This window comes from Sceloporus undulatus, chromosome 2 (genome assembly GCF_019175285.1).
Source record: "Sceloporus undulatus isolate JIND9_A2432 ecotype Alabama chromosome 2, SceUnd_v1.1, whole genome shotgun sequence".
NCBI lineage: Eukaryota > Metazoa > Chordata > Lepidosauria > Squamata > Phrynosomatidae > Sceloporus > Sceloporus undulatus.
In genome coordinates, this window is record NC_056523.1 from 3,968,696 (window position 1) to 3,983,050 (window position 14,355).

General features: G+C 47.1%; 1 protein-coding gene across 1 annotated transcript in view; it reads right to left on the minus strand.

The window, feature by feature from the left end:
- The window catches only part of LOC121923059 (zinc finger protein 420-like), a 21,048-nt gene that overhangs the window by 5,614 nt on the left and 1,079 nt on the right, over positions 1 to 14,355 (minus strand). The window contains exons 2-3 of the mRNA XM_042453181.1: positions 13,713 to 13,833; positions 11,380 to 12,335 (exon numbers count right to left, since the gene is read on the minus strand). Of these exons, the coding sequence (XP_042309115.1) occupies positions 11,380 to 12,335; positions 13,713 to 13,833 (1,077 nt within the window). The remainder of the gene's footprint in view (positions 1 to 11,379; positions 12,336 to 13,712; positions 13,834 to 14,355) is intronic.

Genomic DNA, 14,355 nt, shown 5'->3' on the forward strand with positions numbered 1-14,355 from the left:
CTTCTTTCAGGCAGGCTAGCTCCAACTGCCTGCCTGAAAGAAGAAAAAGCCCTCCTTCCGACCACCATCTTGAGGGGGAGAGAGGCCTGTTATGTTTTATTTTGACTTTGTATTGTACTTCCTGGTGTACACCGCTTTGATCTAATTTGGAAAAGTGGTATATAAATAAACATTATTATTATTATTATCATCATCATCATCATCATCATCATCATCATCATCATCATCATCATCCTCCTCCATACTAGTGGCTGTGTAGAATGGAATACAGCAGAACATTGTGAAGGGGAAGAGCATGACAACAAGGCTCACAGGGGGAAAGCCTGGCGGAATAAATAAGTCTTCAGGTTCTTCTTGAAGACATCAAGGGAGGTGGAAGTACGGAACTCATTGGGGAGGGAGTTCCAGAGCTGTGGTGCTGCAACAGAAAAAGCCCTCCAAGATGAAACATATCTAGCATCTGGAACTCTTAAAAGATGTCTCTCACCCGATCTGAGAGTGCGGGGCGGATTGTATGGGGAGAGGCGGTCCTCCAAGTACCCTGGGCCCAAGCCATTTAGGGCTTTATATCTCTTTTACTTGACTCCCTGGATCTTGGAGAATAGGGCATGAAGGAACATACAAGATTACAACTTGGACTCCTGATGACAAGATTCCTTGCATGGGGGGGGGGTGCATTTTATTAAGAATGTAGAAGCTCTTCCACACAGGTGTTCCCAATCTTCCTGGCATATGTCTAGGGCAGCGTCACCCAATTCAAAAATGTTTTAGATTTCTATTTGGTCAAGTTCTTTTAGCACATAAGACAGAGAACACCACAAGAGCCTCCTCCCATCCTTGAGGGAAAAAAAATTAAGACCTACAAATTAAATCATTAGGAATTGCTTCCTTTCATTATGGCTCAAAACCAGCTGACTGAGCCAGGTGCCTCCCTCCACCAAAATGATGGACCAACCCTGACTAAACATCACAGGGTCAATGCTAACAAAGGGCATAAGACAACTGCTCCTTACAGGCCTGAGGGACACTCTGAGGGGTCACCATTGGGAGAAAGCCCAGTCCAATCATTCTTGGCCCTGATTAGCTGGGAGGGGAAGCAAGGGTAAGATGCCACTGATCAACTGAGACACTGCAAAATAGAAGATGACCACTGACCATTCACTGCATCCCAGATTGACAGTTCATGGGGAGCTGAATTGAATCCTTCTGCCCTTGGTATTAAGCATTTGCAATCCTCTGCTGCAGGTCCCTCCCAATGCCTCCATCACAAAGAAGGATGGTATAAATGCTAACCTGTTCCAAGGCCATCTTTCCTGCAGTTTCTTCTATGGATGAGGAATTCAGTGTAGATTAACTTCTCTTCCTACATTTGAAGGCCAGGCAGGCCCATTTTCGACCTATGTACAGCTGCAGAAAGTATTTTACATGTGCAAACATACGATTTCTGTAGCCCACCAAAAAGACAACTAAGTGGCTCTTAGAGCAAATCAAGTCTGAAATTTTCCTAGAAGACAAAAGAAGAAAAAATGGTGTTATCACACTTTGGACATATTGTGACTCATTGGAAAGATGAGGATGGTCAGTAAAGTGGAAGGCAGCAGCAAAAGAGAAAGTGCACGCTACAGGTAGATTGATTCAGGAAGTAAAACTAGAGTTTACAAACCCTCTGAGTCCATAAATAACATTGTCTCTTGGAGATCTCATTCACAGAGTTGCTCTGGGCTGAAGCCAGTCTTAGCAGCACAGAACAATAGCAAACGTCTCTTTTGCTAGGTTCCTTCTTTCTCAGTTAGGGAGAAAAACTCCAAACCCCTCCAGCTGGGACTACTCATAAGGTTTAGTCATATCTCAAGGGCGGGGAACCTGTGACCCTCCACATGTTGGTGTACTACAACTCCCAGCCCAAAGAAAAGAAAATGTATACAGTGAAGAAAATAGCAATAACAAGTACATTTCTCGGGATCGAACTTACGACTTTGGGGCTGCAGTACTGGCATTTAACTACTGGACCACCAGGGCTCCTGGTGCCGAGACAGAACCGTCCTTCTTTCATGTTTCACAGGCAGTCACTGTGAGGAGTGTGGAAAGAGCGTCAGCACCTGGGGTGGTCTTCATTTACCTTAAAAAATCCTTATGTATTCACACACACACCCTGCCAAGAGCCATTACTGTCTCTCCGCCCATCCCAAAAGAGGTCTGAGTATCAAGTGGGACTTCATTTATTCAGTCAAAGTATTTTAATCTGGGATCCTCTTTGCAAGCCCTGCCAGGGATACAGAGAACAGAGAGATTGATGCCTTTGGCCCCACTTTGTCCTCCAAGAGTTAGCTAGGCAGGAGACTCAGCTTTCTAGAAAGGAGGAAATGTTAACATGGGGGGGAGGAGGGAGTACAGAAGCTGTATGATCTGTCTCCATTTCCAGAAGCAAAAGATGGGTATCCTTTTAATTTCCTTGATGTAGAAGAGAAGATGGAAGCGGGGGGAGGGGAGTAAGGGGACAAGAAGAAAGGGTGAAACACCGCAAATGGATTTGTTTAGAGCAGAGAAGCAGGAAGTCTTTCCCCCTTCAGTACCATGGCTTTTTTGGGGAGGGGTGTCTGATGGAGGGAGCCACATGGGGATTATGGGGTGGGGGGACTGAAGAATGGAGCAGGGAAGAGAGTTCCTTCACTTGAAAAGAGCTTGCTATGATTTGCTTTTAACAATCTTCTGCTGTCTCTTAATACATTTTGTTATGATGAATCCATATTCTTTTCATCAGCATCGAGAGAGAGAGAGAGAGAGAGAGAGATGATCTATTGATGCAGCCTAAAATCGCATTGGCCTTTTTAGCTGCCGTGTTGCACTGTTGACTCATGTTCATCTTGTGGTCTACTTGGACTGCTAGATCCCTTTCGCACGTAATTTCATTCAGCCAGGTGTCCACCATAATCCTATATCTGTGCATTTCATTTTTCCGCCCTAAGTGCAGTACCTTACCTTTCTCCCTGTTGAAGAAGAAAGCTTTGGCCCAGCTTTCTACTCCTCCAGCAGCCTCGTCCTTTCTTTTCCCTCCAACAAGAAAAGTAAGGGCCCAACCCAGACCAGGACCAGGCCTGCCCCCCCCCACGCAAGGTATTACCTTATTGCCTCCCTGCTCCCTCTCTGGCCTTCCTCTCCCCGCCAAGGAAATTCGGAAAAACCCAAACCCTCCCCACCGGAAATAAGGTAGAAGGGTCCATCCCTCTTCCCATTAACCCTCAATAAGACTTCCGGCCTCTCTAAGAAGAGGCACTTGCGGCTAAGAGGAATGGACGGGAGAAGGTGCCTCTTTCACAGAAGCATAGAGTTGGAAGAGACCCCCAAGGGCCATCCAGCCCATCCTCATTCGTTCATAGAGCCATAGAGTTGGAAGAGACCCCCAAGGGCCATCCAGCCCATCCTCATTCGTTCATAGAGCCATAGAGTTGGAAGGGACCCCCGAGGGCCATCCAGCCCATCTCAATTTGTTACAGAGCCACAGAGTTGGAAGAGACCCCAAGGGCCATCCGGCCCATCCTCATCGTTCAAGAGCCACAGAGTTGGAAGGACCCCCAAGGGCCATCCGGCCCATCCTCATTCGTTACAGAGCCACGAGTTGGAAGAGGACCCCAAGGGCCATCCGGCCCATCCTCATTCGTTCAAGAGCCCACAGGTTGGAAGAGCCCCCACAGGGCCATCCGGCCCATCCTCATTCGTTCACAGAGCCACAGAGTTGGAAAGACCCCCAAGGGCCATCCGGCCCTCCTCATTCGTTCACAGAGCCAAGAGTGGAAGAGAGTTGGAAGGCCCCCAAGGGCCATCCGGCCCATCCTCATTCGTTCATAGAGCCAGAGTGAATGGAAGAGACCCCCAAGGGCCATCCGGCCCATCCTCATTGTTCACAGAGCCACAGAGTTGGAAGAGCCCCCAAGGGCCATCCGGCCCATCCTCATTCGTTCAGAGCCACAGAGTTGGAAGAGGCCCCAAGGGCCATCCGGCATCTCATTCGTTCAAGAGCCACAGAGTTGGAAGAGACCCCAAGGGCCATCCGGCCCATCTCATTCGTTCACAGAGCCACAGAGTTGGAAGAGACCCCCAAGGGCCTCCGGCCCATCCTCATTCGTTCAAGAGCCACAAGTTGGAAGAACCCCCAAGGGCCATCCGGCCATCTCATTCGTTTACAAGAGCCACAGAGTTGGAAGAGGCCCCCAAGGCCATCCGGCCCATCCTCATTCTGTTCAGAGCCACAGAGTTGGAAGAGCCCCAAGGGCCATCCGGCCCATCCTCATTCGTTCAAGAGCCACAGAGTTGGAAAGCGCCCCAAGGGCCATCCGGCCATCCTCATTCGTTCTAGAGCCACAGAGTTGGAAGAGCCCCCAAGGGCCATCGCCATCCTCATTCGTTCAAAGAGCCACAGAGTTGGAAGAGAGACCCCCAAGGGCCATCCGGCCCATCCTCATTCGTTCAAGAGCCACAGAGTTGGAAGAGCCCCCAAGGCCATCCGGGCCCATCCTCATTCGTTCACAGAGGCCACAGAGTTGGAGAGACCCAAGGGCCATCCGGCCCATCCTCATTCGTTCCAGAGACAAAGAGTTGGAGAGACCCCCAAGGCCATCCGGCCACTCCTCATTCGTTCAGAGCCACAGAGTTGGAAGAGCCCCCAAGGGCCATCCGGCCATCCTCATTCGTTCAAGAGCCACAGAGTTGGAAGGGACCCAAGGGCCATCCGGCCCATCCTCATCGTTCAAGAGCACAGAGTTGGAAGAGCCCCCAGGGCCATCTGCCCATCTCATCGTTCAAGAGCACACAGAGTTGGAAGGGCCCCCAGGGCCATCCGGCCCATCCTCATTCGTTCACAGAGCCACAGAGTTGGAGGCCCCCAAGGGCCATCCGCCCATCCTCATTCGTTCACAGAGCACAGAGTTGGAAGGGACCCCCAAGGCCATCCGGCCCATCCTCATTCGTTCAAGAGCCACAGAGTTGGAAGGGACCCCCAAGGGCCATCCGGCCCATCCTCATTCGTTCAAGAGCCACAGTTGGAAGGCCCCCAAGGGCACTCCGCCATCCTCATTGTCAGGCCACAGAGTGGAAGGACCCCAAGGGCCTCCGGCCCATCCTCATTCGTTCACAGAGCCCACAGAGTTGGAAGGTACCCCAAGGGGCCATCGGCCCATCCTCATTCGTTCACAGAGCCACAGAGTTGGAAGGGCCCCAAGGGCCATCCGGCCCATCCTCTTCGTTCAAGAGCCACGAGTTGGAAGAGGCCCCCAAGGCCATTCGGCCCATCCTCATTCGTTCACAGAGCCACAGAGTTGGAAGGGCCCCAAGGGCCATCCGGCCCATCCATTCGTTCACAGAGCCACAGAGTTGGAGAGGCCCCCAAGGGCCATCGCGCCATCCTATTCGTTCAAGAGCCACAGAGTTGGAGGGCCCCAAGGGCCATCCGGCCCATCCTCATTCGTTCAAGAAGCCACAGGTTGGAAGGGACCCCAAGGGCCATCCGGCCATCCTCATTCGTTCAAGAGCCACAGATGAGTTGGAAGGCCCCCAAGGGCCATCCGGCCCATCCTCATTCTGTTCAGAGCCACAGAGTTGGAAGGGCCCAAGGGCCATCGGCCCATCCTCATTCGTTACAGGCCACAGAGTTGGAGAGACCCCAGGGCCATCCGGCCCATCCTCATTCGTCATAGAGCCACAGAGTTGGAAGAGACCCCCAAGGGCCATCCGGCCCATCCTCATTCGTTCAAGAGCCACAGAGTTGGAAGGACCCCAAGGCCATCCGGCCCATCCTCATCGTTCAAGAGCCACAGAGTTGGAAGAGGCCCAAGGCCATCGGCCCATCCTCATCGTTCACAGAGAGTTGGAAGAGACCCCCAAGGGCCATCCAGCCCATCCTCATTCATTCATAGAACCACAGAGTTGGAAGAGACCCCCAAGGGCCATCCAGCCCATCCTCATTCATTCATAGAACCACAGAGTTGGAAGAGACCCCCAAGGGCCATCCAGTCCATCCTCATCCACGGAGGACATTGTCACAGAGCCCCCAGAGCAGGACAAGGAGGAAAGGGCAGAGGAGGAGCCCTCCCTCAGATGGTGCCCCTGGCCCTCTTCTCTGTGACAGAGACAACACTGGAGGGGACGCAGCAGTGGCGATGCTCCATGCTTCCCTTCTCTTCCCCTGATCCCCCCTCCTCCAAGCCCAGGCAAGGCACAGACAGGCTGTCTTCTGTCTCCCCAAAGGGCCCCAGCAGCTCAGTGCCCTTCTTTCTCCCTGGCCTCTTCCTCCGCTTGTCTGCCTCAATGGCTGCGCCCAGCCAGGACTCCGCCTCCCTGCCTTTCTCCATCATCTCCTTCCTTTATTCACTTAGCATCCTCAAATGGAGGACGTTTTGCAATTCTTCCCAGACTCCTCAGAGGGGATAAAATGTAGGCCTCATCCTAGGAAAAAGGAAGATGCTTGCTTACCCTGCCCTTGGGAGGCAAACAATTGCCTTTCCTCCTCCTCCTCTTGGCTGTTTCCTGCAGGCCCCCAGGAATCCTGGCGGGGGCGGGCAAGTGGACAAGACTCTTAGGCGACCCCCATGAGAGGGTTGGGTGACCCCCAAAGGGGTCCCGACCCCCAGGTTGGGAACCACTGCTCTATATGTTTTCTTAATGTTCAGCAACAAGCCTGCTTTGCACTTTCTTCTTTGACTTTTCTTAGTAACTGCTCCAAGTCTTTGTTTTCTACTAGGAACATGGTCTCATCCACATACCGAAGATTTTTGATGTTTCTTCTTCTTCATTCCTCCTTCATCTGAGTCTAAATCTGCTCTTCTTATGATATTCTCTGCATACAAGTTGAACAGATGGGGGACTCAAGACACCTTTCCTTGACCTCTTTGCCAATTGGAAAACCATTCTGTTTCTCCAAATCCTATTCTGACAGTAGCTTCTCGTCCTAAGTACAGATTCCTCATCTGCACTATCAGATGTAGTGGCACTCCCATGATGTTAAGAGCCCTCCATACCTTTTCATGATCTATATAGTCAAATGCTCTGCTGTAGTCTGTAAAGCACATAGAGATCTCCCCATCCCCCCAATTTACTTTTCACACTCCAGGCCAAAACACACTGCAGAAATAATCCAGTTTGAGACTGCTTCAACTACCTTAGTTCAATGCTAGGGAATTCTTGGAGTGGTAGTTTTGTGAGACATTTAGCCTTCTCTGTCAGAGAGCTCTGGCACCACAACAATAAACTACAATTCCCAGGATTCCATAGCAGTGAGCAGGGCAGCTAAAGCAGTCTCAAACTGGTTTATTTCTGCAAAGTGTTTTGGCCTGGAGTGTGAAAAGTCATCTTAGGTTTGCAGTGTGGTCCCTCTTCTTTTCCTGAACCCTGCTTTCAGGGATGCAATGGGGGGTCAGTTACGTACAATCCTCTGTCCTTCAGTGATTAGTTGATTTCCGTTTCCATGTACAGTATAGTTGGAGTCTTTCCTGCAGAATCTTAAGTCTAAGTTTGCTTGTGTGTACCTTTTAGCTAAAGATATAAATTTTACTTTGTGTAGTAATTTGAAAGAAAATATCCTTGGAGGTCTTTAAACAGAGGCTGGATGGCCGTCTCTCAGGGATGCTTTGATGATTCTATAATTCTATATGCAAGATGATGCACAGATATAGGATGGGTGACACCTGGCTGAAGGAGAATACGTGTGAAAGGGATCTGGGAGTCCAAGTAGACCACAAGTTGAACATGAGTCAACAGTGCGATGCGGCAGCTAAAAAGGACAATGCAATTTTAGGCTGCATCAATTGAGTTTATCACACATGAAAATTGGAACTCCAGTCCAAAGCCATTCCAAAAGGAAGGGAAAGTAGATTAAATTGGAATGCAAGCCAATTCACATGATTATTCCACATGAAGAGCAAAATTGTGCTCATTCCTGAGGCAAAGCAGAGCGAGTGCAAAATAAATGATCACACCAGTACATACCATCTGGATTCAACAATTCGAACTGGCATCCTTGCGCATGCTCAGCGGGGCTCTGAACACATCGAGCTTTTACACTTCCAGGGTGAAGAAAGGGGCAGCTTCCTGTTTCGCGTGAATGCTAGCCTCATGTGAATGATTGCTTTGCATTTCTTCTTCCCTTCTATTTTATTCTACTTCAACAATTTAGCAATGCCCGCAACTCCTGCCATGTATGGTCTCAAGTATACATACATGTGTATGTATATATATGGATATGTATATATGTATGTATATATGTCTATATATGTACATATACATATATATATAAAACACACACACACACCTCTCCGTTCTTCTCCTTCCTCCCCTCCACAAGCTCTCCTTCTCAGCTTGACTTCCCCAGGGTTCCTGACACTCTCTCTCTCACGGAAACCCACCACAGTCACATTTTCTCAGCCTCAGAGGAAGTCCAAATCAAACTCCCCCTACACACACACAACTTGACCAGAAAAGCATTGAGTTACCCTCAGCAACAATTCTCCTCCTCACTTTGACGTCCCTAGGGTTGGCTGTCACACTCTCATGGAAACCCAACAGTCACACTCTCTCAGCCTCAGAGGAAGGCCAGGGCAGGGCAGAGCAGCTGCTGTTTGAAATTGTGCCTTCGATATCTCCCTTTCGAGAAACTCCCATCTTGAGCTCCCTCCTTGTTTAGTATTCCTGACTTCGGGATCACCCCCAGTATTTCCCTAAATTTAGTGAAATTAGCTTTCCTAACTCCAGGAGAACGTGATCACTCCTCCTAGAGATGTGAAGGCCTTCAGGGGGGGGGGGGGCATTTTGAATGTTTTTTTCCCCTGAATTATGCTAATATAAAATATTCCATAATTGATTTTCTTCCTTTTTTCAAATTTTCATGTTCCCCCCCCCCCCAAAAAAAAAAAAAAAAAAGGGGGGAGGGGGGGGGGGAAATGAAAAATTTAAAAAAGGGAGAAAAAACAATTATGGAATATTTTATTTTTGCATGATTCAGGAAAAACAAAGACAATTTCCCCCCTTTCCCTCCATGGGCCTTGACATCTCTACTCCCACAAAAAAGATACTACCACTTGCACCCATTTAGCAGGTCATCCCTGTTGGGTAGGATCAGATCTAAAATAGATCTAAAATTCTTCCACCTTTTAGACAATGAAATGGTCTTCCAAGCAAGTGAAGAATTTACCAGACCTTGAGGATTTGGCTGTTTGACATCTAGCAAATATCAGGATAGTTGAAGTCGCCCATCACTACTACATCTCTCCTTTCTGAGTGTGTGGTTATCTATTCTAGAAAGTCATCATCCAATTCCTCATTCTGACTTGGGGGTCTGTAGTAGACTCCCACCATAACATCCTTGTTGTTTCCCTCCCCTTTAATTTTTATCCAGATGCTCTCCACCTGGCTTCCAGGATTTACGTCTTAGATCTCTTCACAGGTGTAATCTTCCTTGACATATAATGCTATTCCTCCTCCTTTCCTGTTTGGCCTATTTCTCTTAAAAAGGTTACACTCCTTTATTTCTACATTCCCATCATTAGACTCATCATACCCCATTTCAGTGATGCCTATTATATCGTATTTTTTGTGTATGTTAGGGAGTTCAAGTTGAATATATATAAAGTTTTTTGCTTTCCATTATTGGGCCCTTGCACTATTTGCCTGTCCCCTTTATGACAGTTTGACTGTTATGTCCAATCCTTTATGTACTCCTGTCTTCCAAAATACTGTCATTCCCCCCCCCCCCAAAAAAAAAACCCTCAGTTTAAAGCCCTCCTGATCAAATGTTTGAGACTGGTGGCAAAAATGTTTCTGCCTACTGGTGTGAGGTACAACCCATCTCTTGCCAGAAGTCCCTCCTCATGGAAATGCAGCCCACGATAAAAGAATTGTTCTGGCACCATGTGCAGGGCCAATTGTTCACATCCCCTATTTTCCTCTCCTTTCCTGGATCATGGCTTTCAACTGGTTGAAGAGATCAGATGCATACAGCTCTTACCCAAAGCCTTATAATCCCTTTTGATACTCTAAAGTCTGTGCCTCAGTTTCATTGATTCCCACATTGACAAAAAGAAGGGGTGACGGTCAGCAAGCTTGGAAAGTCATGTCAGCCTCTCTGTCATATCACAGATTTTTTCCCCAGGGAGACAACACTCCTCCTGAGACATCTTATCAGGCCCATAAACCACTGCTTTTGTTCCCCTCAGCAAGAGTCCCCCAGAACCACTACATGCCTCCTCTGAGGCTCAATAGCGGCTGTTTCCTGTGCTGTTTCTACCAAGATCTCCTGCATCCCCCTGAGGGCTGTCCCTGCTGCTGCACTGCATCATCCCTGATAAGGGAGAGAACTTCAAGTCAGTTCAGTTGCTGCAAACTCCCAGAACAACCCCTGGTTTCCCGACTTCTAACTCCTGTGTATGTGAAAGGACCTCTCCCTGAAACTTCCTCCATATGTTCCTCAACCAGGACTGCTCATTCTGTTCTATCCAGGAAAACCTCTTGCTCCCTAATATGTTGAAGTGTATCTAACTGGGCCTCCAGGGACTTTCTGATGAGAAGAGGAGGTCAATGAGGGGGTGTGTGACACCAAACCTAGGAACACCACTGCCTCCTGCCCCCCCTTCTCCTTCTCCACCCTCCCCTGAGAAGAGAGGTGTGTCTTTTTGGAGGATTATAGGGCGCAATGCAGCAGCTAAAAAGGGAAATGCGATTTTAGGCTGCATCAATAAAAGTATAGTGTTTAGGTCACTCTTTTCTGCTTTGGTCAGGCCTCACCTGGAATATTGTGTCCAGTTCTGGGCACCGCAATTTAAAAGGGATATTGACAAGCTGGAGTATGTCCATACCGAGGGAACAAAATGGTGAAAGGTCTGGAAACTATGCCCAATAAAGACCAACGTAGGGAGCTGGACATGTTTAGCATGGAGAAGAGAAGGATAAGAGGTTAAGAGCTCTGTTAAACTATTTGGAGGGACGTCATGTTGCAGATGAAGCAAGCTTGTTTTCTGCTGCTCCAGAAAACAGGATACAGAACAATGGATGGAAGCCACAGGAAAAGAGATTCCCCCTCACCATTCCCTTCTCTTTTTGTGTCGGGTCTTTTTAGATTATAAGCCTGAGGGCAGGGAACCGTTTATTATCCCCTCTGTTGTAAACCACTAGTATTCCCAGTGATTGGGCGGCATATAAATACATCATATTATTATTATTATTATTATTATTATTATTATTATTATTATTATTATTATTATTATTACTAGGAACTTCCTGACAGTAAGAGCTGTTCAACAGTAGAACACACTCCCTCAGAGAGTGGTGGAGTCTCCCTCCTTGGAGGTCTTTAAACAGAGGCTGGATGGCCATTTGTCATGTATTATTCTATGATACCAGGTGGACTCTTCTGTGAGTTTCAAGATTTGACTTCTGAGCAAAACATTTTCCACACTGTTGGCATTTGTATGGTTTCTCTCCTGTGTGGGTTTTCTGATGCCTTGAAAGGTTTGACTTGTCAGAAAAACGTTTCTCACATTCCTGGCATTTGTATGATTTCTCTCCTGTGTGGAGAATCTGATGCCTTACAAGGGAACTCCTGTCAGCAAAACATTTCCCACAGAGCTCACATTTGTAAGGCCTGTGTCTTGTGTGGACTCTCTGATGATGCACAAGGTCCGAATTGTGAGCAAAACATTTCCCACACTGCTGACATTTGTATGGTTGTTCTCCAAGATGGACTCTCTGATGCCTTGAAAGGTAGTACTTGTCAACAAAACATTTCTCACATTCCTGACATTTGTATGGTTTCTCTCCTGTGTGGAGACTTTGATGCCTTACAAGAGAAGTCTTCTCAGCCAAACATTTTCCACAGCGCTGGCAAGTGTATGGCTTCTGTCCTGTGTGGACTTTCTGATGATGCACAAGATCAGACCTCTGAGCAAAACATTTCCCACAGTGCTGGCATTTGTATGGTCTGTCTCTTGTGTGGATTCTCTGATGCCTTGTAAGGTTTGACTTGTCAGCAAAACATTTCTGACACTCCTGGCATTTGTATGGTTTCTCTCCTGTGAGGAGACTCTGATGCTTCACCAGGGAAGAACTCTTAGCAAAACATTTCCCACAGTGCCAGCATTTGTACGGTTTCTCTCCTGTGTGGACTCTCTGGTGGACTTGAAGGTGTGACATCTGAGCAAAACATTTCCCACAGTGCTGGCATTTGTATGGTTTCTCTCCTGTGTGGACTCTTTGGTGTCTTTGAAGGTGTGCTTTGCGAACAAAACATTGCCCACACTGCTGGCATTTGTATGGCTTCTCTCCTATGTGGCTTCTCTGAGGATTCACATGGTCTCCTATAAAGATTGACAAGGACAGAGAAAACTGAATCTCTGAAGATTCTCTGGAGTCAACAACATATAAGCAAGCTCAGGTAGGGAAAGAAACTTCAGAGAAAACGAGTTTATGTGTCCCCTTTCCCTCCCTTCATAGATATTAATCAGAATTGCTAAATGGAACTCCTTTATATCAGTTCACTCAAACCAGTTGTTAAAATTTGTCAAGTTTGCAGCTGCCTCACAATACACAAGAGATCTATTCTTTGCTATTCTGGACAGAGCTAGACTACTTTTGTTCCCTCCTCCCCTCTTTGCTCCCATATGCCAGGTCAACTTCCATTTCTCCCGCCACTGTTCGACTTTTCCATCTACACACACACACACACACACACACACAGAGTGTGATGCAGGAAAGAGACAATTTAAGGCCGATTTGGTGAGAAAAGAATAATAATAAATGTGCAAATAAATTAACAAGACAGGATGAGGAATGGGGCTGAAAGTTGACCTCAGTTTTGTGAGGCCTTTAGGGAGGTCACACCCCAGTTGATTTCAGAGGACACCTTCCATTGTATTGCCTGGAAACAAATGAAATAATGTTTTGCTTCTTAATGTCTACCAACATCCCTTAGGGGAAGTGGAGGCAATTTTGTCCCTATTGGTCCCTTTCTCAGCCATTTTAAGGCCAGGGGGGCCCTTTTCCCCCAAGAGGATACTGGAAGCCTGTCCAGACCCTAAAAAGGCTGGAAGAAGAGTTAAAAACTCAGTAAACTAGGTCTGGGATGTACTGAGGAGCAAATTGAGGGCAAAAAAATATTAATTGCCATGGTTCCTTCCTACAAAATTCTAGGACTGGCAGCTTAGGGAGTGATATTTAGACCTCAACTGGAGAGCTCAAGGGCCTCATGAAACTAAAAATCGCAGGATTCCACAGGATGCCATGACAAAGTGGAATCCTAGAGCTATGGATCCTAGAGGAAGCACAGAGGAGGAGTCTCAGCTTTCCCTTGGATTCCCTCTTGAAGGTTGTGTTGCATTAAAAAAGATTGGCAGTGCCCTGGTTGAAGTACTTTGCCTCCAAGGACTGCTGACTGTGAGCTGTGAGTTTGCCGGGTGGCTTCCTGGGTTGTTAGAAATGTGTTTTATCCTGTTTTTACTGTTGGTTTTTACTGTATTGTGGATGTTTTTAAACCTTGTTGTTAAACCGCCTTGATCTTTGGAAAGGCAGTACTGTATATAAATAAAATATTATTATTATTATTATCATCATCATCATCATCATCATCATCATCATCATCATCATCATCATCATCATCATCATCATCATCATGACAATGTGGTATATGAAAGGATACTCAGTCTCCATAGGAAAGGCAGTTGACTCAAATTCCTTACCCAGGGAAGATATATTCTCATTATTTTCCATCATGACCTCCTTGTACAAAAATCTCTGGTTCTGATCCAACAGTTCCCATTCTTCCTCTGTGAAATATATAGCAATATCCCAAAAGGTAATCTGCAATAGAAAATAGACCTCATACAGGGAGTGACCAAACAAGAGGGGAGGAAAGCACATGGTGCATCTCAAATATTGTTTGATCACTTCAGAATACTGATAAGAGTGGGACAGGTTTGAATATTGTCACATCTCTTTTCTTTAACTCCCTGGAACATGAAGAATAGGGCATGAAGAGAAAGACAAGGCTACAATCTGGATTCCTGGTTATCTAGATTTCTCATGTAAAGAGAGACTTTGTTTAGCATGTGGAAACTGTTCCATGTAAATCTTACTAATGTGAATTATTAACTGTCATAAGACTAGAATAGCCTCTGCCCATTAGCAACTCCCAAATGTTCCATCAGAAAGGAAGGAAGGAAGGAGTGAATGTTAACCTGCCTTGGTCCAGGCCTCGGAGGTTGAGAGGAACTGCTGGACCTCTTACCCTTTCTCGTCACCTCTCCCTTCTCCTTCTGTATCATGTCTTTTTTTTTTTTTTTAGATTGTAAGCCTGAGGGCAGGGAACCGTCTAACTAAAAA